The sequence below is a fragment of the Drosophila gunungcola genome (genome assembly GCF_025200985.1).
Source record: "Drosophila gunungcola strain Sukarami chromosome 2R unlocalized genomic scaffold, Dgunungcola_SK_2 000013F, whole genome shotgun sequence".
Lineage (NCBI taxonomy): Eukaryota > Metazoa > Arthropoda > Insecta > Diptera > Drosophilidae > Drosophila > Drosophila gunungcola.
In genome coordinates, this window is record NW_026453171.1 from 434414 (window position 1) to 460979 (window position 26566).

At 39.7% G+C, this 26566-nt stretch overlaps 6 protein-coding genes across 8 annotated transcripts; 3 read left to right on the forward strand and 3 right to left on the reverse strand.

Annotated features, from left to right (window-relative positions):
* Positions 1-8686: 8686 nt before the first annotated feature.
* On the reverse strand, positions 8687-11111 carry LOC128256215 (uncharacterized). The gene is given in 4 exon segments (XM_052986447.1): positions 8687-8858; positions 8914-8958; positions 8960-9091; positions 11079-11111. Coding segments are annotated over 4 exon segments (360 nt in total). The 3' UTR covers positions 8687-8708.
* A 1895-nt stretch (positions 11112-13006) lies between these two features.
* LOC128256143 (uncharacterized) lies at positions 13007-13437 on the forward strand. Its single transcript, XM_052986272.1, has 2 exons — positions 13007-13173; positions 13235-13437. The coding sequence occupies exons 1-2, from the start codon at positions 13022-13024 to the stop codon at positions 13350-13352; spliced, it is 270 nt and encodes an 89-aa protein (XP_052842232.1). The 5' UTR covers positions 13007-13021; the 3' UTR covers positions 13353-13437.
* Positions 13438-13756: 319 nt separating this feature from the next.
* Positions 13757-14205, forward strand: LOC128256144 (U6 snRNA-associated Sm-like protein LSm6). The gene is made up of 2 exons (XM_052986273.1): positions 13757-13939; positions 14002-14205. The coding sequence occupies exons 1-2, from the start codon at positions 13849-13851 to the stop codon at positions 14148-14150; spliced, it is 240 nt and encodes a 79-aa protein (XP_052842233.1). The 5' UTR covers positions 13757-13848; the 3' UTR covers positions 14151-14205.
* Positions 14206-14794: 589 nt separating this feature from the next.
* Positions 14795-15949, reverse strand: LOC128256141 (uncharacterized). The gene is made up of 2 exons (XM_052986270.1): positions 15330-15949; positions 14795-15258 (listed from the first exon to the last, which is right to left on the reverse strand). The coding sequence occupies exons 1-2, from the start codon at positions 15366-15368 to the stop codon at positions 14860-14862; spliced, it is 438 nt and encodes a 145-aa protein (XP_052842230.1). The 5' UTR covers positions 15369-15949; the 3' UTR covers positions 14795-14859.
* Positions 15950-16830: 881 nt separating this feature from the next.
* On the forward strand, positions 16831-23439 carry LOC128256132 (dynein intermediate chain 2, ciliary). Of its 3 annotated transcripts, XM_052986251.1 has the most exons (9): positions 16831-17241; positions 19563-19996; positions 20526-20760; positions 20829-21255; positions 21315-21392; positions 21455-21846; positions 22100-22521; positions 22986-23187; positions 23255-23439. In XM_052986251.1, exons 1-8 carry the CDS (start codon positions 17194-17196, stop codon positions 23167-23169), a joined length of 2220 nt encoding a protein of 739 aa, XP_052842211.1. In that variant the 5' UTR covers positions 16831-17193; the 3' UTR covers positions 23170-23187; positions 23255-23439. The 3 variants fall into 3 exon arrangements, with proteins under 3 accessions (XP_052842211.1, XP_052842210.1, XP_052842212.1); XM_052986250.1 differs by having other exon boundaries at positions 16832-17241; positions 22986-23439; XM_052986252.1 differs by lacking the exon at positions 16831-17241 and adding an exon at positions 18030-18205 and having other exon boundaries at positions 22986-23439.
* A 146-nt stretch (positions 23440-23585) lies between these two features.
* Positions 23586-26244, reverse strand: LOC128256136 (ribitol 5-phosphate transferase FKRP). Its single transcript, XM_052986257.1, has 3 exons — positions 25507-26244; positions 24788-24904; positions 23586-24728 (listed from the first exon to the last, which is right to left on the reverse strand). Exons 1-3 carry the CDS (start codon positions 26242-26244, stop codon positions 23865-23867), a joined length of 1719 nt encoding a protein of 572 aa, XP_052842217.1. The 3' UTR covers positions 23586-23864.
* Positions 26245-26566: the final 322 nt, after the last annotated feature.

The following is a 26566-nucleotide window of genomic DNA, read 5'->3' on the forward strand; positions in this document are numbered from 1 at the left end:
AACACTTTTAAATACTTTTTGACTATTTATATACTTTAAAGTTCTTTATTTTTAAATTCGCTTAAAAAGAATTTTTTAATAGACTGTTTTGTTTTTATAAAATGACTTTGCAAATAATTTATTTTATATTGCAAAAAATTATAAATAAACGTGAAAATAGGTACTGCATTCAGCATTTTATCTCTTTCGGCATTTTATTTTTATAGTATCGATTTCAGATATTTAGTTGGTCCGTGCAATGCCGTCTTAGGTGTTTTGTTATTAGTGAATTACTTGCTTACTTTTGGTACAACTTTATATCTGGTCTCCACATTTTTTTTCAGTGTACCCCTTTCCCCTTCATTTTTGCCACTCACGTTATGAGGGCCACGGAGTGGGTGTGAGGGAAAACTTGTTCAAAAATTTCATTAAAAACGGTTTTCATTTGTTATTGTTCCTCGGCCCAGCCGCAAATGGAGGCGTAATAAAATAAAAGTGCAGCCTATGGCTCCTCCCGACCACGCCCTCCTATTTGCTCGTCCCCGCGGAAATGTAACACACAATTGGCAGCCCAAAAAGCGACGAAAAAATATTTTTTAATATCTCATGCAAAATTGCATTCAATTGCTCAGTGTCTGTGTGAGGGCGCCGCATTTGCGCCTGTGTGAGTTTGCATAAGTGCTGTAAATTTCCTTATTTGCCCAACCGCACATGCACAGCACATACACTCACACTCACAAATAGCTGCAAACGTAGGACTCATCCATATGTGTATGTGTACAAAAACTTGCATACAATTTTAACTCAAACAAAAACGTTGCAGAAATGAAATTTGTTACATTTTTTGTTTTGTTTATTTATAACAATTGTGTTTAAAAGCGCTTAAATTTCGCCCAGCATGTGCAAATAAGTCACGCCCACCCCCTTTAACCCCCCACCGCCCCTTTAACCCCCACCGCCCCTTTAACCCCTACCCACCCAACAGGCAAGTGCAATTTCTCGTTAGCCGAATTTTTTTTGTATTTTCTGGTTCTATTTTGGGGGTTTTGGTTCGGGGTCGGAGGTTTTTGTTTGAGTTCCTTTTTGGGCAGCGGCAGCGAGCAAAATGAAAACTAAATGCAATAAACGTTTGCGCCTAAAAGCTGCAACAAAAAATCAACGCCCAGAGATTAGCTCATATGCAGAACATCCTGGCTCTGATCAGTTGGCTTTATTCACACTAAGCCAAGCATATCAAGCTATAACTTGGATTGACAGTACTTTCCATTTTCCCCTTTTTTATGGCAATATTTTAACAACATTCCTTATAAATTAATACAAGGATTTATCCCGATGTAAAAGAAATCTGTAAAAATCTAGCTCTACCTATTATGTATTTCCGTCCGTCACGCAAACTAGTCCCTCAGTTTTAAAGCTTATTCATGAAACTTTCCCAAAAGTTGTCTTCTTATCGCAGGTAGTATACAAGTCGTAACGAGCCGGACCGGAAGACTATATTATTTAGCTCCCACATGTACAACCGACATGGCTTCCTTTCTTGTTTTTCCTGTTTGTAAAGAAACGAGTAATGATCTTTATATCAGCAGATCGACATTGTTTCTCTAAATGCTATTAATTCTTTGATTATTAGGTTTTCCCTTCTGTAAAGAGTCTAATGTTTTATCACTCACCTTGTTTACCGTTATAAATATTTAAGACCTCCCTGTGTTTTGTAATGCAATATAAAATTCTCCAAATGGGTCCAAGTCAGGAGCCAGATTCTCTTTTACTCCATTTAAGCACCTGGAAATCAATATTGCCGAGTAAAAAAAGCTAAAGCCTAAACAAATCCACGATTTGGCAGCACTGCTCCTCATGGGTGTACACACTGCTTTTTGTGGATACCTCGTCTTCATCCAACCACCCCCCATATATAAAAAACCATCCTTTGGGCTTTGTTTTTTCGCTGTTGCCAGTTTAGCGTTCATTTAATCTTTGTCTGAATGCAGTTGTTGCTGTTTTTTCTTTGTTCTGCATTTAGCTGGGCCGCAATTTTGCGTTGCACACATTTGTGCGTTGTCTTTTGTTTTTTTTTTTCGGTTTTGGCCTTTGCCTCTGACGGAATTGTAATGAACATTTTTTCTCGTCGTTTTTTGGGCACTCACCAGAAGTCTGAGCCGAAAAAAACGTACGCGCAAATAAAGGGGAAAAGAGGCCCCAGAATGAGAATCAAAAATCGAAACGTTGAAAATTTCATTTCAACGCAATTTGCCTGTAATTGTTTGGAAACCTGTGGTTGGTTGGAGCATCACCCCCACTTTTTGGGTCAGGGGTTGTAGGAGGATGTATTTCAGGGGTAGACAGTTTTCCCGATCGAGAGGGTTGAGCTTGCTTGTTTGTTTTAACTTTGTTATTGGCCGTTTGGCGGCCATGGATAGGTTCATTAGGCTGCTTACAAAAAACTCCAAAAAGAAACCTGTTTGCGGCTCAAAGGACATTTCAATGCAAATGGGGTAAAACTATTTGCTGCATATGTGATTGGTTCATACACATATTTAAATACATTTTTTATATTTCTTCCATCTGGATGAATCCAATAAATTTATTGAATTATTAAACAATGACATAACAGATTAAAAAAAAAATTTGCAATATTAAAGGAATTTTAACAGTTGCTTATGAGCAGTAAAAATTATTATCGTTAAATCCTTAAATAAATTTTCGTAAGTTTTTTATGTTTTAATGAAAAATTTTAAATTTTTAATTTAATTTAAAATTTTAAACATTTTTTGAGAAAATAGAATATAAATTTGTGCTACGAATTTTTAAGTTTCTTGAACACCTACTTATTACCAAAATAACAAAAATATAGAAATAGACATAATTCTTATTCAAATGAAAAACATTCCTAATATTACAGTACCATGACCATGTTTTAGTTATCTAGAAATTCCATCACGCATTTATCTAAAGAAAAAGAGGATGCTGTCCTCACTCCCTAATTTAAGTCCAGCCTGGCGTACACAAATAACGCTCAAATTGCAAAAAATAACATGACCGCGGGCCATGCAACCAAAAAAAAAGGACAACCGCCGGCTGAAGAGCGAGAAGGATTCATCACTCGTTTTTTTCTGCTTTCAGATGGCGAATTGCTGCTAAGTCGAACCCTAAAGGCCACACAGTCTGCCATCTATATTGACACAACATGCCAATTTGCTGTGCGGCAGGTGGCGGCCAGTCGACGCGTCGTGTCCTGCGGCTTTGCGGGTGTCACTAGACCAGCAGCCACCAAAAGGGCCAGCAATGATACGGGGGCGGTGAGGAACCCAAGTGGGGCTAACAGCAGTTAACGTTGCTGTATCAACTGACAAAATAATTAATTTTATTCGCTTTTTTGTTTGAGCTGGGTTAGCCACAGTGCGAATCTGCAATAGTAGATGGTGCACTGTGTTGTATTTCGAAATTAAATTTAAAATTAAAATACATTTTAATGTATATGTAGTATGCAAATTTTATGTAACTGCTATAAAATCGTATATATTGACCTTTATTAGACGTCGAAATCGTACTGATGACTAATTGTTTCTAAGAACAAAATCACTTGCTGTTACTTTCCACTTTTTATTTACTTATAACATCCACCCGTAATTTTTTAGCATATTAGTTTTAAAACAAAAACACTACTTGATTTAACTATATTACCCTAATTTAAAGAAATATATACATAGCATAGAAAATATCGATCAGCAAATATTTAAGACCAATTATTTTAACAAAACAAATCAAGATTAATTTTCAATAAATTACATATATTTTTTTTTTAATTTTTTAGTGTATTTTTTAATTAAATTAAAATTTTATATTTAACAACTAAGAGCATATCAGGTGAGAGCGTACTGTACCGAGGTGGTGGAAATAAACTTAGAGTTTAAGTGAGTGCAGATCCCAACTCCTGCCTGGCATACGTAATTAAATGCGCCTTACGCAATGTGCGAAAAGTGAAGACGGAAAAATGCGAAGGGAAAGAAATCAAAAGTTAAAGGAGAAGAGCCGCTTAAATGTGGGAGGGGGGCGTGGTCGAGCTAGCACAACACGCCCACTGGCAGACGCTTTTCCAGCATTTCTGTGTAATTAGTTTTTCCCCTCCAAACCAGAAACCAGAAAGAATGAAGGGAAAAAGTTCCCTCTACTATTCGGTTCGTCGTATTTTATTGAATTTTCTTTTCATTTGTTTGTTGATTTTTGGGATTTGCCGCATTTCGTATGCACAGCGGATAGGTTAGGGGGCGGTGGGAGGTCAGAGGGCTGTCATTGAGACAAATCCTTGTTTATCTAGCTTCTTGTTGCCGCTACCGCTCCTCTGACTTTTCGTTTTGCCAATAAATTACTTTGTAATCAAGTGAATTCGAGTGGCAAAGGACCCAGAGCAACAAAAAAAAAGAAAACCGAAATAAATGGAAGGTTGTTGGGATATCCAATGGCTGAGCAGGAAATGTTTGATTTGGCTTACCAACTGATGACTGTAATTTGCTCAAGATTTTTTAATAAAAGTGTATTTACCCCGTTGTAGTGATGAAGAAATGGTTTTATTGAAAACAGGGAAACGACGTTAGGACTACAGCATTGAGTAAAATCAAAGTATTAAGCAATGTTTGCATTAAAGTTTTAAAATTTTTTATCCACATTTCTTAAACAATAAAAAAAAAAACATTTTTATTTAATTCGCATTATTCGTAAATATCTGTGGAATTTACCAATAATTTCCAAATATATCGTTTACTCAGCCAATTTCCACTTCAATATGCTTTTAAGCTTGCAGACCTAGGCCATTATTATATTGCGTATGTACACACATTCCTAATACGTTTAACAATGCCAAGAAATCAGCGACAACAATGCGAAAAGCTGAGGCCCCAAGTTTGCCCAGTGCATTAGTCGAGGACATTGTGGCATAATGGATTTGCATTTTCAGCTCAGAAAAGAAATCCTTTGGCAAACATATTGAAAATATTACATGCACATGCTTGTAAATAAATGCAAACACGCACTTACATTTGTTTGCAAGCATATAAGAAACCCAATCAGTTCCGACAAACAGAAAAATCATTTTTGGCTTAAAATTTTTATAAAATTAAGGTATGTCTCATTTAAAAGAGTTATCATTTTTCTAACCCCTGCATATTTATGAAAATTATTAATTGCTTGACAAAATTATGGCAGGCTCACAATGGCTTGGGGCAAATACAAGGACCACTCTGAAGGAAAAGCAGAAGGATAAGAAGAATAACTAACTAATCTGTCAGCGACAGATGCGGGCGCAATGATAAAATTTAAAATTGCCCAGCTAGCATTGCAATTACCCTCAAATAAAAAAGGCACAAGGATATGCCAAAGGACCTCCAGCAGCGAAAGACAGAAAGAAAGAGAAGGCAGACGCGGAGAGAGAAAGAGAAAGATGGCAAAAGAGTATTTGCACAGAGATAAAACATTACAAAATAAGGTTATCTGAATTTTTTCAAAAGCATAATTTTAAAGGGTCAAATTAATGCTAGTTATTCCAAAGTTTTATCTAGATCTTAATAATATTATTACGCGGAGTATTAATAAAACAAATACTTTACTGATGTAATTAAGCTATATAACATATAAATAATTATTTAGTTTTTAGATATATAATTGCATAGCTTATTGGCGTCTGTTTTGATCATAAAATGAATTTATCGAGCTATATTTGTTCTAAGAACGATCCAGTTTTTCTCTGTGCCCTGCTTTTAATGAAATAAAATAAATGCTCCTGGGTTAACAGAGGAGGATGAGTGACTCAACAGCAGCGGGTAGCCAGCAGAATCATCCGCAAGGACAAAAGGCAGTTGACATTATGGCATTGTTGTGGGATGACCCCACAACCTCCGCCTTTTGTGTGCTGTTGATATTATATTACATTTTATAAATTACATTTTATGCGCAAGCAAAGTTGATTTGCCTTTCGCCCGACTAGCCTGCCCTTTGCTGGCGAAAGGGCCTGCCCCTCCCAGGATACACTTCACTTGCATGCAGGACAAGTTGACATTTATCGTGGCTGTGGCCCGTGCATTAGCCACCGACAGAGTCCTTGCCCCGCCTTTTGGCTTGACTTCAATTGCGCAACGGAAATGCATTAAGAAATTCATTCCACCACCTCAGGCCCACCCGCTTACTTTCTGCAATAGAAAAATGTCCTTCAGGTGCATTGAACCAATAATCAGCGACTAAGGGTTTTGGGGGCCGCAAAATCAGGAAATGCTTTTCATATAAGTCCCCTGCTTTCGGTGGGGTTACGTGACTACAAATGCCAACTGACTCTGGACCTGGCTAATGCAATGTCTAGCCAACATATTCATATTCCATATTCACTGCTTACTCTCCAACAAAGAGGTACTAAATGTTTTGAAATATGTACATTTTAAATTGGTAAATCAAATATTATTTTCCAGGTTTTATGGAACTTTGCAATACTCTTCTTCTTTTAGTTAAAAGAGAAGCGAAGAGTAGAAAAGCTTAAAAAGTTAAGGCGGTAAACTAACTCAATAGGAAGAAAAATCAATATCGATTTTATTCTATTACAACCAAAAATAAGGTGTAAAATAAAAATGTTCGGTTTTAAAAAAACTTTCCAAAGAGTCATTACAAAACAATTTATTTAATTCAATTTCATTGTTTTCCTTTAAGAGCAAAACTTTTAGAAAAAGCCAATTTATTAATATCAACACGGATCCAATTAAATCAGTTAAACTGCTCAGAGAAGTGTATTTTCATCGCCCCCGACTTGGCAAACATTCATGGTCCTACCTGTCCAATAATAATAGTATCAAAAAACATTTAGCACCCATTCAAAAAGGAAGACCCACTTGCCCCTTCCATTTTCGGAGCGTTTATATAAATTTCCCTTTTTTGTGCGCACATTTTTATGACAAGTAATCCGCTTTCACAGCAATTGATGTCAGGGGAAAATCGTCACAAAATGAAAGTTAATACCCAACAACGCGACAATTGATTCAACCTGATGTGATATCCCGTCATTATTATCGAGTTTGGCACTCGGCAGCCCCGCCCACCGCCCACCGCCCACTTGTATTATTAAACATTTTATTTGATGTTGAGTGAGCTGATAAGGCTAATGAATGCATGCACCTCATCCGGGACTAGATTCGGAATCGGTACTGCGACTCGGGCCTGGCGAAATATCATTATGATTTTATTTACATTTGCCTTTAATAAAAGTCAACCCGCATGTCTTATCGAGATGGCGATGACTGTTTGATTTCGTATTAAATTAGTGTCATAAACAGGAACAACTGCTGCGGTTCGCACGGGTTGCTTTTTGGGGTAGTGTTGGGTGGCCCGGGGGCTTATCAATGAAATATTTACAATGTTGTATTAACAATTTATTAAACAATTTTATGGTGTTATCGCTGGCTGGCCTCGTATTACGTATACGCACTCGCGGCTTTGTGCACACTCTGCAGCTGTAATGTAATTTCCGTTCTGCATTTCCGATGGCCCCCGATCCGAAAATGCCGCAAATTGTGCGTAATTTTATTTATTTGACGCAGCAGTTTGCCCAGCACTTGCTGCATCATTTGTCGGCAGTTCATTTCCGCAGCACACACGCAGCAGCAGTTGCAGTTGCAACAGTTGCAGCGGTTGCTGCAATTGCGGTTGATACCCTTGATTGTCGGCTCTCGATTCTGGAAATCGAATTAATCGGCAATTCGCTAAAAAAAAAATATATTTAATAAAGGATATTTATTTAAGAAATTTAAGTATACACCACTCAAATTGAAAGTGTCAAGTAGCTATTGACGTATACATTTACACAATGACGTATAAACTTATACAGACTTTAAAGTTTAAACGCAAAACCATATTTTAATAGAAAGTCTACAATTTATTTATTTCATTTTTCATAAGTCATCTTAAAAACCCGTTTTTTATTCGCTTTTTTTGCGTAGAATCACAGTAATTGATGATCAAACTTGTTTTCAATAAAAGCAAACTGAATATTATTTATCATTTATCATATTTTTTCTAACTATACCCTTTTCACGTATAATGAATTCTAACCATGCCTTAAAGTATGCCACACATTCTCCTAACATGACATTCCAAAGTGAAACACTTTCGCGGAATTTACCAAGCCCATTTCTTCGAAATTGATGGTGAAAAGTGGCAGCCCGCTTACTCGTACACCTGAATCCTTTTCCCTGAGTCCTACGTTTTGCGTTGTCCTGATTCAGCTCGATGCAAAATTGGCTTTAATTACGCGACACAATTATGAAATTACAAAAATTGCGAAAGTAAGTAGCTGCCGTTGCTTTTCGCTTGAGCCGAATGTAATTGCGGTAATTTGCAGTTGCAGGCAGCGCAGCCAGTCGGCTAATAACGTTTATTAAAACCACAACAACATTGCTGGGGACTCGGCAGGATTCAGGGACTTCCCCGCCAGAGCCTGCAACCATTTACGTTAAGCCGAACCGAGAGGGATATGCTGCTGCAGTCTCGCAGTCGGCAACGTTGTGCAAATTACGCAAATCCTTGTGAAGCACATTAATGCGCACAATGACAATTAATCGCTGCAAATTAAAATGATGACAATGTGCTGGATTTCCCCATATTCCATATTATACCCCCACCCGCCCGACCGACCACTCAGCGGCGATTAGGCATGGCAAACGAAACAAGAGTTAAATATAAATCATAATTATTTATGGCTAAGCCGGCGGAGGCGGATAGTTCACATTGTGTTCGCCATTCAGCCGCCCCTCATCGCGATGTCCTTGCTCCAGCCGCCGGTCCTCGTGCCGCCCATCCAGACCCACGCCCAATCGCTCAATGAATTTAGCCGAACGGAATCCATTCTTCTGCAAAAATCAATGATCAATCATTAAATCATATGGGATGTTCAGAATATCCCACCTCGTAGTATAGAGATCTCGCCCGTTTGGCCGCTTCTGGATCGAAAGTCCCACTGGGTCCGCTCGTGTAGGATCGGCTCACCAGCCACATTGTTCTGCAGTGTCTCGGTTATTAGTCGCAGGATAAAGCCATCTGTGGGTTGGCTAACCTGAAGCAGAAGGACCAGGACTAGAGGTAGCTGGAATAAAGTGTGTTTAACCAATATAGATACGCAAATTAGCCAATTATCGGTTAAAAAGGTGAAGCTAATTAAAAAGCTTTAGTTACAATTTTAGAATATCCTTTTTCTATTAATCTTTCATAAAAAGCACCTGTTAAACAAATTAAGAAAATCAAAAAAAATATCTTTATTTATGTACAACCCTTGATTCGAGCGATCCTATAAAAACAAAGACAGCCCGCCTAACCTTCTTTAATCTTAAAAAAATTTGCAAATAAGATACACATGCCTGTTTCAGTTTTCACTTTTGAATAATGTGCTCACATTCAATTTGCACACAAGTTTATATTAAGTCGGTTTGAACGTATTAAAGTATTTAACTAATAAGGGCACTTCTGTATTCTATCAGTTGCTATATCAGGACTACTATACAATACCAAAAGTACGCTTAACTGCATACAAAATTGAAAACAACTCAAATCGAACGTTTGAAAGTGAAAACAGTAACAAGCCTAAATTTTTTTATTTCAACAATTCCTAAGTAACAGAGTTTTCATTAAATTTTGATCTTAAAAGCACACATATCTCTTTAAAATGTTATAACTAATTTTAGTAATACATTAATTTTCGAAAATATAACATTTTCTTAACACAATTGCAATACATGTATTTTCTGTATTTTTCCAAGTTAACTTTGCTTTGTTGGACCCGGCACTTCCAATGGCGTGTGGTTAACCAGCTGGAAGGCAGACAATTAGATTGCACAAGAAACTAATCGATCAGCGTTTATTACTCATACGCCCCATATTTCACCAGTCAAAATTAGCCTTCCACCGCGCAGCTTTTAATGCATTTATTCATGGCTTGTTTACTTTGATGGTACACTTACAGCCCCATAAAGGTAAATCTCAGGTGAAACATTGTCGCGATTCGAGTCTGTTTTTCAAATTAAAGAGCCGCCCGTGCGAGTCACTGGACCATTGATCACTGAAGACTACGAATGGCAGAAATCGCGTAGTTGCATAAAACGCAGCCAACCGCCAACTCGAAAAATATTGAAAATAAAAATCAACCTCACGAGCGGCAACTAAATATGGCAAACCAAACAGACTTTGAGAAGTTACACAGCCGAAACGAAGAGTGAGCCAGAAACTGAGAGAAAGACAGAGAGGGATTGAGAGTTTAGAGCCAAGATACAATTTGGCTAACAAATATTTAACGGATTCGGAAATTTGTGTTTAAGACATTGAGAAAAATGCCGATTAGCTTGACGTCTCCAAAAAAGTTTATTTTTACTGATTATTATTAGTCATTGTATAATATCTTAAATTCAAAATTAGTATTTACTTCTAACTTATAAGGAAAACATTTAGTTATTGAATTTATGTTTTTATCCACAATTATTTTACGAAATAATAAAAATATACCAGAAACGATTTATATAATTTGAGTAGTGTATAAATAGTTTTAAAGGTTTTACAGCCTATTAATGGAGTATGATCTCCGATCTGTGACATTGCCTTCGACCTTCGAACAGATACTTTAAAAGCTGGCTTTGCCGTACTCTTGTTTGGCTTTATGAACTGTTTTATTTTTTTTTAGTTTAGTTTAATGACACACCAAATTGGTTTTCATGGCAGACGGAACTAAGTACGCATATTCGCCAGAGGTTACTGCCATTTGCCGCAAAGCAAACGCGCCCAAAGCAAACCGAAAAAAAAGAAATAAAAAAGGTGGAAAATAATGTTAAACAGAAATAGAAACCCTAGGAAAAATGTGAATGCAAATGCAAGGCAAAGAAAGTGCGCCGGAGCTGAGAAGAAATGGCACAAAGTCGCGAAACGAAGAAAGCAAAAACTGGTTGGCAATAATTTTTTGTCGGAGCTTGACTCTTATTAAGGCTGCAAAAGTTACATAATTGTCGATCGTCATCTCGATAAGAAGTGGTCATCCAGTCGGTCCACTACCACTTTGGTAATGTGGCCCCAATTCCATTTTTGCCCACCTGAACAGCTGTCTCGGCGCACGGGCTTTCCATCTCTTAATATTTCTCTTTGGAACCAAAAAAAAGAGCCTACGTGAGTCGGCTCAGGTGGGTTTTTGATGCCATGGTTTTTGTTTATAAACATACATTTCCGGCAGCCTAAATGCATACGAGAAAAGCACTGCGCTTATGTTTATTCAGGACTTTCACTTTCTCATTGAGTTGCAAAATCTTAAGGATCATTAAATTAAGTAAACAGATAAATTACACCGGGAGAAAGGTTTTTTAAAAGCCCCAACTATAATTGTACTTTATAATCTCAAGTTATTGAAAAAACTATATACAAAGGTAAATTTTATAATAAAATAAGAAGGTTAATAACCTTAATGTGCAAAATGTGGACTAAATAGTAAGGAAACCCTTTTATCACTGTGAAATTTAATTTATTTTAGTTCTTTACTAATTTTTACCTTAGTACAAAATGTAATTTCATGGCCGATTTCCATTTTAAATGGTTAGATTGTATTACAAACAAAAAGTGTACATTTAAACTTAAGCCGCAAAGGGCATTCCAATTTTAATAAATAAAGTTATCATTTGTATTTGTGGATATTTTTAGGTTTAATAAAAGTGTTTGATGTATTACTATTTTATCTTACAGTATTAGAGTAAAAACTCAATTTAAAGAGATAGAGAGGAAGCCAAACTCGAAGCCCAACTTGGAAGCTCCAGCTCTCTTACAAGCTTTCCCAATCTCTTCGTGGAGCGCGGCTTTTGGCCGTTTGTCGGCTGGCACTGCAATTCAGTTGCCAAACAAAACGCGATCGGCGAACATCTTCGCACCGCTCCGCCCTTCCTAGCTATATAGTACTATATTTTTTCTATTTGGAAAACCATGGCCAGGTTGAACGCTCTTCTGCTGTCCGTAAGTTTCCGATCGCTTGATTTTCACCTCGATGGGTGATAGGGTTTACCTCCCAAATTAACACGTCTAAAGGCCCACTGACACAATTTCCGCCGCTTCTACGCGAAAGTCGCACCCAAAAGAAAACCAACCGTCTGCAATTGTCGGAAATTGTGACTTGAATTTCCAATGAGCCTTAGTCGGTTCTTCTTTCGGCCTTTATTTGTATTCGTCGTCCCAAAACTGACACATATTCAAACCATATGTGGGCCAAATTTGAAGACTCTCTCTTACGGCGGAAAGACCTTGAAAGCGATCTTTCTCTTCCTTCTGTCTCTGTCTCTATCTCTCTCTTTTGGCCAAGTTGAAAGCCAACCAAAATGTGTCATAATCTCTGGGCAACAAGTTGTGGCCAAGTTGCGCTTCGTGGTTATTGTTGGTACAATTGCATAACCGGCGTCATCAACCGTTGCTTGGTTGTTGGTTAAAGCGCCTGAACGCGATTTCTTGGAAATACATTGTTTACCAATTTTGTGTAGCTGACACAGTGAGCTAATGAGCATTTGCTGGTTTTAACGTGATGTTTAACTTCCCTAAATTGAGTTTGCTAAATTAAACTACTTTCACATTGTTATGTTTGTTATTACAAATTTCAATTAAAACTTTACTTTTACCAAAACCACGCACCAGTTTAATTCGTGTTAATCACATTAAAACCGAGAAAACAAATTAAATTGCTAAAATCCCAAACTCCTCATATGTCTCGAGCTCTTAAAGAAAAGATAAGTTTACAGTGTCAGACCTTAAAAAATTTGACCCGGCAAAAACATTTTGAATTAAACTCAAAATTGTATATGTACCAACTATTAAGAAAGGGTAATACTTCGAAATTGGGACCAACTAAATAGCAGAAGTATTAAATAATACACGAAGCTAATTATATAATTTATTTAGATTATAAGGCCCTCAAGTTATAACGGAAGCAATTTAAAAGAAATATACCTCTGTGTCATGATTAAATCAGTATTATTCCGACTTAAAATCACTTCGAACAAACTTGATGTCGCGAAGAAAGACAAAAATTGTTAATTATTTCAAAAAACAAAATTTTTTTAAATCTTTTCCAGCTTTTTTATTTATTCTTGCATTTGTGGCCCACACATCGTTTGCCACTGTTCAGCCAAAGGCGCCAAACTTCCAGTACTTTGAAAGGTATTTATGAGTATTTTACCGAATACTAATTTTCCAAATAAAACCAAACCATTTATTTCAGGCCCAAATACCGTTATCCCTATTATGATGAGCATGGACGGGGAAAACTTCTCTATGGCTACGGCGGACCAGAATTGTATCAATACAAGACCTACACGCCACTGGAGGGCATACACTAAGCTTTTTTAATATTTAGTTGCATTGTAGCTTATAATTTATTTACTCCGCTTTATTTAAATTAAAACTTTTTTTATACACCCACAATGTGCAAGACTACTCAAAAACTTGATCAACAGATGGCGCTAATAATTCCGATGTGACAGCAGCACTATGCTACTGCATGCGCTTATTATAATAGCTAGAAATTATTTGGCTTTAATTTATTTAATCTCTGAAAGTCTTACGGTGTAAAACCTTCAGAAATACATAAAATAGAAAATAGAGCAATTTTGTGTCATTATTTCAAGCTAAACATTTTTGGCGGAACAATATTTCAAAATTATACATAGCTGTTAAACAGCTAGAGAGCGTACCAAGGCAACGTTAGTACCGATATTTTGAAAACATCGATAACAGCGGTTCTTATCGATGTTTGTCCATCTTTAGTGTAAACTTGTGTTGTTTTTTGCCGAAAGAGTTCAGAATTTGCATTTACTTAGAAATACTCCATTAAACATGTCCCGCAAGGAAGCCCTGTCGCAGTTTATCAATCAGATTCACGGCCGACCCGTTGCCGTAAAGCTCAACAACGGCGTGGACTACCGAGGTGAGGTCAAATAGGTGGCAATAAACAAAAGCCGGCAATCACGTTTTCCTCCCGATTTCCAGGGGTTTTGGCCTGCCTGGATGGCTACATGAACATCTGCCTGGAACAAACGGAGGAGTACGTGAACGGGCAACTGAAAAACAAGTATGGCGATGCCTTCATCCGGGGCAACAATGTCCTCTACATTTCCACGCAGAAACGGAGGGTCTGAAATCGTAGTGCCTAAGTTTATCCCGTAAATACAACAGTCTCCACAAAAACACTAACATCCTTGGGTTGGTTGGTTTAGGTGTATCGAACGGCCGGGGACCGACCTCCAATAAGTAATATGTAGCTTGATCAATTGGTAGAATGGTCCTTGTATTTGGTACCTATATTACTCTCACTTTTAAAGGCCTACAGAAAAAAATAAAATATATGTATTGCAGTTTATAAATATAGCTTAATCCAAATAGAAGTTTGTGTGATCAAATAGGTATCTTCCTTACAAAAGTGGCGCATCAATAATATGCCTACGATGATTTGCCCTGCACAGAAGAAATATCCACTGAAACCAGTAGGTTTTCATTTTTCACATCCCCTTAAAAATTAACTTTTTTATATTATACAAGATCGCAGCTTATGCTTTCTTCTTTTGACTTTGGTTACTATGAAGTACCGTCGTAACAGTTTTTCCATAGTTTTAGAGTGATTTCCATGTTAATATTATATTAATCCAGTTGATGTGCTCTTTAGAGTTTAAGAAAAGGTCCAAAATCGTAGCTTAGAAGATGCCTAGTTTTTTCAAAACAAGTTTATATATCAACTGAAACCAGTCTTGTCTTCCCCACAAAGTTAGAGCAAAGGCGTAGGGTCAAGGATCGTAGCTTAAGTTTATTCCATAAATATACTACCTAGAGCGATGAGGGTACCTTACCCAATCAACTTGGATAGTGGGGAGTGCCGTACTCCCGCGGAATGGCTCCAAAGTGCCTTAGCTGGGGGACTGAGTAACCGGAGCCCAGAGCGGCTATCAGGCGCTCCCCGCGGTATCCGAACTTCCGCTCGTAGACCGGACGCCAGGCGCGGCCAAAGTGCGGATCGAAGGGAATCTCGCTGGGCTGCTGGAACGGAGAGTTGCCAAAGAAGAGGCGGTCCAGGTAGTCCAGTACCGCCTTCTTCTTCTGGAAGTGCTCCAGGAACGGATTGGCTGTGGCGGCGGTTCGAGGATCCTGCGAGGCCAGGTTCTTGAAGTACTGGAAGTTCACCAGGTCCACGTTGGAGAAGTCAAAGACCCCGGGCAGATCGTGCAGCGTGGCTCGCACCCGGACCAGGGAGCACTGTGCAGCCAAGGGCAATGTTAATGCGGTGATTAGTGGGTGACGGGTGGCTGCTTTAATTACCCACTTACCATTACGGCCAGTGCAGCAATTAAGACGTATTTGCACATTGCAATTGATACGATGTTCGGAGGAGAGGAGACACCTATACGCTGCCCCGCGCGGAATTCAACTGATTTGAATAAATTCGGCCAACTGCACGGGCTCGATGGCAGTGCGTCCGGCTGCCCAGCGATTCCAGCGATTTGCAATCGGTCCCAGTCACAGGTCTTGTATTCTGTTGTAATATCCCAAATTGCATTACCCAATCCCCAATGTCGCGGTGTCCACCGAAACCCAGCCGAATGTAACCGTCGTAATTAATTGATATGCATGTCGCATCAAGAGGCGTTCCATTCACAGCCCTCGTCACCACGACGATGGTCTCGTTCATTTAGGTATCGGTCACCGCTGCCGGCACTGCCACTTTGTTACTCGCGGGCGAACCCATAGATAACAATCTATAGATCTTAATGAGACTGCTTTGTTTGTTCGACCCAAGATCGGTGCATCAAGCTGAAACCACTCACCTTATTTGAAAAGAGTGCAGTCGGCTTGGTTTACCTTTGTTTATTTATGTCAAAACACATTAGTTTGGCATCGGGTAAAATGCTGAAATATTTTAATTAGTTTCTCATAACTTTTCTTAAACAAATTTAAAATAGTCAGCAGGAATCGAAAAGTTTAAACTTTAATAAATCTATTTATGCTCGAGCTTATGACAAAACTCAAATAAAAAATAAAATGAATAAAATTTTCGAATAATTCTATTTTTTAGTTTCTTGGAGCTTATGACAAAACTCAAATAAAAAATAAAATGAATAAAATTTGCAAATAATTCTATTTTTTAGTTTCTTGGAAGTAAACTCTAAAAAAAAAATAAAAAAACTAAAAAGAAAATAACGATGACCTTGAATAGGCTTAGTTAGCTATTATAACTTACAATTTAAAATTCTGAATACATTTTTTTTCCATGTTTCTCTTTATTAAGGATTTATAAAAATGTATGTATATAGCATAAAAATTTTGAAATGGTACTTTATAGCGTTTTAATGGGACGTATATAAAGTAAACTAAGTATTTTTTTGAATTCAAAATATGCATAGAAATACAGCTGTACATAAAATGAAAAAAAGGATTTGAAAACGATTTTATTTTAAAAATACAGTTTTTGCTAAATTTCATTTTGTTTATATTTTCAGCACCCTTTATTCCAACCATTTGTAAAAAGATTCAATTTCTGGTTTAAGTAAAATATTTTGTATTTTTTCGAAGACGGTTTTTAGAAAGACGATACTTATTTTGCAGTACTTATACATTTTTGGTCCACATAAATTTGTATGTTATTAATTTTAAACTTTCAACAGAAAACGAAATGATGCCTTGTTGGAAGAGATAAAAGATTTGATTAGGTATAAATACATTGAAAGATGATAATTTGTTTAAGATTTGAATTATACTTACAATTTGCAATTTACTCAGACTGTCCTTACCTAAACAAGAAAAAAACAAAATACTTTACTGAGTCTTTTGTAAGTCCCAGAACCATTTTCTATAATCAATCGATATGCAAATGACAACCGAATCCTGGTGCGTATAGCGACTGCCAAATTTCTATAGAAACTGAAACAAACAATGCCTTTATGCCAAGGAATGACAGCATGGTCCTTCCCCACACAATTACGTAAAGTTGAGGTTTAGTTGGCTTTGTGAAATACGCACTCAACAAAACACTTTTTAGGACGCTGACAGGGAACCAAACAGGAAAAAAATCACTGAGACACATAATTTTAGTTGGAAAAAGGAGTTATTTAATCTTGAAAAACTATTTTCCAATAGTTTTCATTAAAGCCACAGGAATTTCAGTGCAAAAAATTCCAAGAAACCGCCGGAACTATGGCAACAAAACCGGGAAAGGGCGATGGCAAGCAGGTCAAAGGGAAGGTAAGTACCAAAAATATATCACTTATTTGTTCTGCAGCTGGTACACTTAATACTCTGGCCAAGCACACATCCTTTTGCCTCGAAAGCTGGCAACGTAATGGCGAAACGAGGTCCTTGCTGCGACCCAAGTTTATTTTTGTGTTTAAAATTATTTTGCTCCTATTTGCGCCTACTTTTTAATAAGTTTGTCAGAGAGCTCCTGACGGAGCCAAGGCAGCTCATTCCTTGATGGAACTTTGTCACGAAACATAATTTGCAATTTCCGGCCCATCCGGCCGGTGGAGTAGCCACCATGTGCGTGCCAAGCTGTGAAGGAAAAATAGTCTGAAAGCCGGAAATTCGGAAAGCCGTAAAGTCGGAACAGAGCGATTGGAGCGGTGCAATTTTGTTACATCTACCAATTTATTTGGCCTGATCTGGCCTTTGCCGGGCCGGTTGGTGAGTGTCGAAGTCTCATCAGACCCAACGCAATAAAAGAGTCGATAAATCACTCACGTATACGACCCTAGGCTCACCTTATTCATTTAGATGCACATCAAAATAAATATGTATTTATGTAAGCAGCAATCTTTGAGGTAGGTGGGGTGTCTGCTGTTATTCCCCATATCCCCCATTCCCAGACCTGCTAATCGAGTTGTGTGCAATTTGTTTATTCCACCTCATCCTGTTGTGACGTCAGAAAGTTTTTCGCCTTCGTTCGTTACCTGAAGAGGCCGCTGACGTGGCGGATGTCATCACGAAAATGTCTTGACTTTAAGTTTAGGTTCCTTTTGGGCTCAGTCTTGATTCGCCGCTCCCGCCGGAGAGATTTGCCGGAGGAGACAGCCGGATACATTCGCATTCGCGTTTTGCCGTGAGCCGAGCTCAGAGCTTCGTGGTCATCAGACAATCTCGAATTCCTTCTTGTCCAAAAGCTATCCCAATTTCACCCAGGATGTGGAAGCTAGCCAACAAGGCCATGGCGGTATATGACCATTAGAATGCATCTCCACTAGCAACTCTTAGCTGATTGAACTCTTTAGATCTGTGTGCCTGTGAGTGTGACTGCAGTGCGTTTCATAATCACAATGACATGACAGCGAGATCAGGTATATTCAAAATTTAGAGTATTTTCGTTTAGACGTTCGTTACGTCGATTTGGCAATTATTAGAGTAGAAATACTATGAAATTTTCGAAACGAAATTTAGAAATATTTTGCACTCCTTTCTCAAAACAATTAAATATCCTTTTAGCAGTTCCATACATTATTTTTATCGCGTACTTTGTGATTTTAACTCTGTAACATCATAAAAAATGCATATAACGCATGAGATACTCTCAAAAAAATTTGAATACGAAAAAATCAGTGGCAGAAGTGCTCTATTTCAGTACGATTTTACCTTATGCGAGAAGAAAATTTTTCGAAAAGACATTATTTTCGAATTTTGTTATCGTTTGAAGAAACGATCGTAAAATTTAAAATAAATAAGACTTGAAGCTGAGAAAAACGAGAGATACACAATTAAGAGTAAATTGTATTTACGACAAAAAAAAACTTTAAATGTATTTTATTTTAGTAAAAGCAAAAAATAGAGTGGCTAAAAATTTGATAAAATAATTGTGACTTAACGAAGGGGATCTATATCAATATTAAACGCACTGTAAATATTATCATGCAATGAAAAAAATGTCTTATGTCTGAAGATTTTGAAACGCATTGTAAGCTAGGGATCTGTAAATACCACGAGTGCCTGTCTGTGTCTAATGTAAATAACCGATGTCTTTCCATATGTACAACCTGTAAATACAACCTGTAGTCGTTTCTTCAAATCTATAACTCAACTCGTAGTCGTAGCTAAGTAGGACAGATCGCTCCCCATCTCAAATCATATTCAGTCTAGTGTAAGCATCGCAATGTCCGAGGTTGCGAGTGCCTCAGGATGCGCCGATCCTCTGGAGGAGATCGCCAGCGACGGCGACTGGGATGGCGACGAGGTAACACCTCCTTGGGTATTTACCTCAAATAAAAGCCCCATCAAACGATATTTGGATATACGTATCTCCTTTCAAGTCGCATGCCGCATACTGCTTGGTTCTCCTCTCTCATGATCCCTCTCACCTGCCCCAAATCCAGCTTGCACCCAACTCCGAAATTGTCAGATGTTAGTGGTATCAGGTAAGTGGCCACCCACCCAACCAGTTCCCCTTCCCAGCTTCGTTTCTTTTGTGGCACCATCAGTGGAATGTTGCATGCACCACACACTCCGTAAACTCGTAATCCCGTAAACCGATCACCCACGAACCCAGTGATTCAGCCATACTGTTGATCCAATTTCCCCAGCTGAGGACCTCCAAGAACAAGGTCGAAGGCGGCGGGGGCGGTGGTGGTGATGCCGATGACTTCGATGCCTGGATGAAGTCCCGCCAGCTACTCAAGCCCGATGACCAGCTGGATCTCACCGAGGCGGAGCTGGGCGAGGAGGTCACCAAGGTCCTCACGCCCACCAACACCAATGTAATCCGGAATCTCGTGGTCTATAGTTTCAAGGAGGGCGAGTTTGTCCTGGCTCCAGTGCCTGGCAATACGGTCACCCTGATCGCCTTTCCCGGAAATTCACTGCACATCGATTCGGAGGAGGGTCGTCGTCAGATCGAGGAGTCGGATGAGATCGGCTACCCGCTTCCCATGCCCAACTACACGGTGGTGGAGCAGCGCGAGCCCGAAAACGTCGATGGAGAGGAGGGAGAGGGCGAGGAGGACGACGATGGCGCCAAGTAAGTGGGATGTAGAAGCCAACGGACTTTAATTTATATTTATTTATTTTTGGGAAAAATGCTTCGAGTTATTTTTATTTTTATTATGAGTAAGAATGTTATATAAGATAAGTTATAGAAGATATCAAGTTTATTGCAACATCAACGGACTAGTCAATCTAACCTTAGCGACATTTAGAAACTATAAAAACTAGAACACCCTATATTTACGCATTTACTTCTAAAAACACTAGGGCTAATTTAGAGCTAAGCCTCATAAAAACAATTTTTACTTATTTTCCTATTCGACAAAAAACGTTAAAATTCTATAATATTAATAAAAACCCCATTTTTCTATCCAATAAATTAGTTTAAACTTTATGGGGAAGATTTTTTTACACACATAACACATATTGTTTACATTTGTAGGCATAGATCAAATATATAAGCGACTTGAATAACTAAAACCAATCTTGCTTATTATGCATTGAAGTTCTGTGAATGTTACCTAAAGCAAACATTTTGATTTTAATGATTCATAATACTTTAGCGCAAAGGAGGGAGGCGCTGAGGAGGAGGAGGTCGAGGAAGAGGATGATGAAGAGGCTAAGGGCACCGAGGGTGATGAAGGCGAGGGGGAGGGCGAGGCAGAGGGTGGCGCGGTCCGCGCTGAAGACGAAGAACATGCCCAGCCGGTGGCAGCCGCTTCCTCCAAAAAACGGAAGCTGATCAACCAGTTCAACTACTGCGAACGTGGTGCCTTAACTTACTCAAATCCCAAGAGGGTAAGTACGATTATTGTATTATTATTATATTACAAATAATTAATAAAAATGACATATTTACCTTCAAGAATGTGGACACCCAAACCATTCCTCCACCCCGCTCCCAGTTCGGGGCAAATGTGCTGCAGTGGGTCATCTACGATTCCTATATGGAGAATTTCGAGGAACAGCAGCGGGATGGCAGTAAGAAGGAGGATCGCAAGCGTGGCAGACGGGAAAAGAAGTTCCGGGACAAGTCCGCCATTGCCGAGCAGCTGAACAAGAAGTATCTCAAGTGCTGGCAGATCCTTGAGCGCATGATCAACCAGAATATCTACGACGACATTGCCCACGACTACCGCTACTGGGAGGATCCAGCCGACGAGTTTAGGGAGGGCGAGGGCAACCTGCTGCCCTTGTGGAAGTTCCAGTATGACAAGACCAAGAAGATGAACGTCACCGACATCCTCTTCAATCCGAGCTACTACGATCTCTTTGCCGTCTGCTTTGGATCGCGTAAGTTTCAAACCTTAAAATATTTAAATGCGTGATATCATTTACAATCTCTATTTTAGACGACTTCATGAAGCAAACCAACGAGGGTTACTTGTGTCTCTTCACCGTTAAGAATCCATCTTTCCCGGACTACATTAGTAGGTTTAAACTGCGCTTTTCACACGTGATTACTCATTGATTATAACCCAATTATTTTTAGTTCAAACCGACAGCGGGGTAATGTGCTGCGACATCCATCCGACATATCCTTTTCTGGCTGTGATCGGACTTTATGACGGAAATGTGGCTGTGTATAACTTGCGCGAGGACTGCAAGGAACCGCTCTACGTCTCCAAAGGAGTCAATTGCAAGCACGGCGAGTGCGTATGGCAGATCAAGTGGGGTCTGGACATGACCGACGGCGAAGTGAACTTCTTCTCGGTTTCTTCCGACGGGCGGGTCTTCAACTGGATCCTCATGCAGAACAAGCTGTGGGTCACCACCATCATCACATTGTACCGGGAGAACGGACTTGTGGACGGGCCTGATGGTACCAAAGTCAGTCTGAAGAGCGGGGGCTCCTGCATGGTGTTCCATCCCGTCGACAACAAGGTAGGCATCTATAAATATATGTTATTGACGTAAACTTTTTCGATAAACATTTTCTTTTTTATAATTGACTGGATTATCATGAAATAAGTTTTGGTATAACCTTTCAGAAGGTTTTCTAATTTTGAACCAAAACCACTATATATTTGCCGTTTTAAAAAACAAACTAATTAGTTTTTTTAGTTAAAAACATCGGCTTGCTACAACTATAATTATAGAGTTATAATCTTGTTGAACCTTATTTCCTGTTCTCAAGGTTTTTCTGGTGGGCACTGAATGTGGGTACATCTACAAATGCAGCACGGCCTTTAGCTCCAAGTACCTAATGACCTACGATGCCCACAACATGTCCGTCTACCGCATCGATTTCAACCGCTTCAACAGCAACATCTTCGTATCCTGCGGTGGCGACTGGCGGGTTAAAGTGTGGGAGGACATGCGTCCCGATCCTCTCTTCATCTTTGATCTGGGCGCCGCCGTGGGTGATGTGAAATGGGCTCCTTACTCGAGCACCGTATTCGCAGCCGTTACCACTGAGGGCAAGGTGCATGTTTTCGATTTGAATGTTAACAAATACAAGGCTATCTGCGTTCAGGCCGTGGTTCCAAAGCGGAAGAATAAACTCACCAGACTGGCCTTCAACGAAAAGCTCGCCTTTATCGTGGTAGGCGATGAAAAGTATGTATCTTTAATTATGTTCCACTAAATTAAAAAAAAAACCTTGCTAATTCATTCACTGAAAACAGTAAGGCAGAACATTTTCAACCATTAAACACGTAAAAAAAACAACTGACAAAAAATACATGGTTATAAAGACTTAACGTTATATAATTGAATTCATCTAATTTTACTTTATAATTCCAACAAAATAGTTGGACTGTAGGAACAGCGGCTTTTAACTTGGTTTACACTTTGAATTGCCTACATATCAATATACTGGTCAACATTTGAATAATTTTGATATTTATTTGATATTTCCACAATGCTTACATGACTTTATTTACTTTGTTTTGCTTTACCAAACCTTTGTTTGTAGAGTTCTGGCATTATGGATGTTCATCGAAATTTCGTCTTTGCCTGCCTTTCTTTTCTTCACTTTTTGTTTTAGTTACATAATTACTTAAACTCTTCCTAATTTGCAGGGGAGTGACCACATCGCTGAAGCTGTCGCCCAATCTCCGCATGATGGTCAAGCCGCCGAAGAAGCAGCTCTATCTCGACCAGACCACCCTGCAGATTGCCAAGTTGGAGAAGCTTCTGTCCCTGGTCCGCGAACTTCCGGAGGGCAGTGTGGTGCCCGATGCAGCCACCACTGTGCGCAGCTAAATCCAATCCATGATCCCAGTTAGTTGGCTTATGCCCAGCAGAAAAACACTATAATCTGATTGCATGTATTTTATTTTACACATAGATCTGCTGGTTATAAAAGAATTTTGACTCATCCCTCTTATGTTACGTTATGTTCCTATCAATCTAACAAAAATTTGCTATCAACGTGCGGTTGACCTCAACCAACATAAGGAACTCAGAGGCAATGTAAAAATCACAAAATTGTATATATGCTTACAAGTCAAATAAACGTTGAATAAAACTTTAGTCAAATCCGTTTTAAGGTCTGGTGTTCAACAAAAAAAGTTAGAGGATTGAAAGATCTTGAGGCCTCTTATTCGAAACACCATACCAAAGTTAGTACAAAATAATGTTCTCTTAATGCTTATTCCATTTCAATCTAGTTTTCTGTGAGTTTTGTCCAGTTTGATGTTTAGTCTTTACCCTGTTCACCAATTTTCTTTAAATTTTGGTTTTCTGTAACTTGGAACCGACCGACGGATAATCTATTAGAATTGGCTTTTTCTTGGAATGTAACTCCATAATGATCACGATTTAAATAGTCACTGATCTTAATTTATAATCTCAGCGTTCAGCAGACAAAAACATATATGAAATATTATTTTCACACACTCTTGTTGTTAAGTTCATGGAATTCTTTTGTTTTAAGACAAGGCTCTTATCAAGTTGGCCTAATCCTCCTCCGCATCCAGGTCAGCGGACCTCACCTTAATGTGCTTCTCCTCCAGATACTCGAGCACGTTGTTCGGACACATAACGCTTTTGCCCAGGAAGAGCACCGTGGACATGGGATGCAGGTAGTCCGCCGAGAAGGTGGTGGCCTTCCAGCCGAAGAATCCGTTGGCCCGAGCCTCCGTTCCAGTAATGGAGTAGGGCAGCAGATTGACGCCCACCTGGTTGGGCTTGGAGAACTGGACGCGGAAATAGTGCCCGTCGGTGGCCTTGATCCAGTAGAATCCCTCGTTGTCCACGTACGGCTTGCTCTGCGACTTCTTCATCGCATTGGATCGCTCCAGGTCCTGGACATTGAAGCTAATATCGATGTCGTAGGCATCCGGAGAAAGGTGGTTCGTCTCGATGGCGCTCTGCAGGGCCCGGTTGTCCAGCCAGTAACGTATGCCCACGTTCTCGAACTCCTCCAGCACGTGGTTAAAGGTCGTCCTCAACTTGTCCAGGCAGCAGGGTGGAGTGTGCTTGCCCAGGTAGGAGTAGTAGGGCCTCTCGTTGTACACACTCCCGATGCACGACTTGGTGGTCCGTTCGCAGCCGAACAAATCGATGTCGGTAATGAGCGGTAGCGAGGTGTTCGACGACGAGAACTGGCCGTCCAGGACCAAGCCGTGTCCCTGACCCCACACCTCCCTCGCCTGGGCCTTGCCGGGCACCCTGTAGGCCCGCCTCACAATCCGCTTGATTTGCAGTTTCTTGTACATCTCACGGAACTGCCTCCTTCGCAGATCCATCCTCCGCTGTTTGGTGTGAAACGAGGCAAACAAACGACGACCCTCCTGGAAAGCTTGCGGAAACACCGTGGTCTGAAAGGATATTTGACACTCAATCGGGCTACAAAAGGACCTGAAAGAAGAGTACTCACCGACAAATTGGCAATTTTGGCCTGCATGTAGAGCATCTCCGGGAAGGGCAGGGTAAATGGCTCGGGCATGGCTCCCAAAACGGATGCATCTAGCAGGATTGCGTGTTTTTGCAGGAACTGCTCAGAAAATAAAATTATTAATATAACTTTTTTTAATATTTAAATTTTTGTTTGCATACTAATTTAAATAATAAATTGCCTTTAAATCAAAACCCCCTATATGCTACAAAGAAGCTTTCGTATTATAATAAATCGAAAACAGTCAACATTTCCTAGCTCGAATTCTATTTAAATCCAACTAGTTTAGTATTTAGGTTATTTACATAAGTCTCCAAAACTTTAGTTTTTTAAGCTAATTTTTTTAAAAATTTTAATGCAATTCATCAATATTTTTTTGTTTTCTAAACCTTTAAATCTAACCCCTATTTGCTACGAAATGGTTTTCGTATTAAAATAAATAAAATACAGTAAAAATTCCCTTACTTGAATAATGTTTAAATCGAACTAGTTTAGTAAGAAATAAAGTGTTAACTAGGTTATGTATTATACATTAGTCTCCAAAACTTTTTTGAAGCTCATAAAAACTTTTTTGTTAGCTATAAAAATCTGACAAATATGCATTGGTAATGATTCTTTTTTTGATAAATTGTTTTTTTTTTATAACTTTTTATAACACTTGCGGCCTGAGTACACTAAGCTTTTGTACAAATAGTACCCACCAAATCACATCGTCTGCTGTCATTGGTGGCCACCAGTTCCAGCGTCCAGTCCGGCAGATCCAGGGTCATCCTGACGCAGCTGCTGAAGGACTTTAGGTTCCCGGCGAACGGGACCAGCACCATCCGACGCACTGTCTCCTCCGGCGGAACCGGTGGCCGCTGCTCCTTAGGCTGTCCCGGCTGGCCCAGTGAGTTGATCTCGCGCAGGATCTTCTGCAGGATGTTCTTGCTGCTCAGCCGCACACCGTCCGGCATGATGAGGACGTACTTGGTGCGAATGGCGGCCAGGGGATTCAGCTCCTGCCGCGAGTGCCGCACATCGAAGGCCAGACTTTGAAAGACCACGGATCGCTCCTCTCCGGCGGTTAGATTACGCTCGTAATTTACCGGCGGATAGGCATACTCGGCACCGCCGTCTTGCAGCACCAGGATGGGCATGTTGGGTATCACGTCCAGGATGCTATCGATGCTGGCCCTGAGGTCCTGCTCGAAGTTGTAGTGGCCGTAGAACACGATGGTTATGGACTTCCGTATGTGCTTGTTTGCATTGTGCACCTTATCCTTGGGCGACAGTTTGGCCGCTTTTGGCGGCTCCTCCGGGGCCACCGACTCCCCCGTGAGGGCTCTGCTAATCCGGCGCCAGAGCAGCGTGTTCCAGGTGTAGTAGAAGAACACTAGGTTGGCCAGCAGGAAGCCCAGCAGGACGAGCTTCACCAGTCGCAGCCGAAAGACCTTCATAGTGTATGACAGGATGTGCTCTAGATTCTGCCAGCGGTGTGTGTATCTGTATCTCAGTTTGCTCCCGGGAATCTAAGCTGCAACTACATGGCTAGCAGGGTAATCCTTTTCCTTGAACCACACTAGCTTCGACTCCAGCTCCTCCCGCGGATGGTTTTGGTTCATTCTAAAACGTCAATTGACTCGATTTAAGGACTCATTTAAAGTGGTATTTCCGCTTTTGCAAAACTTTGTTTTTGTGCCTATTCCTTTTTCGTCGGCTATGCGCAAATACAGTTATCCTCCCCCTGCGGAAAAGCGCTTTCAGCTCGAACAGCTGATG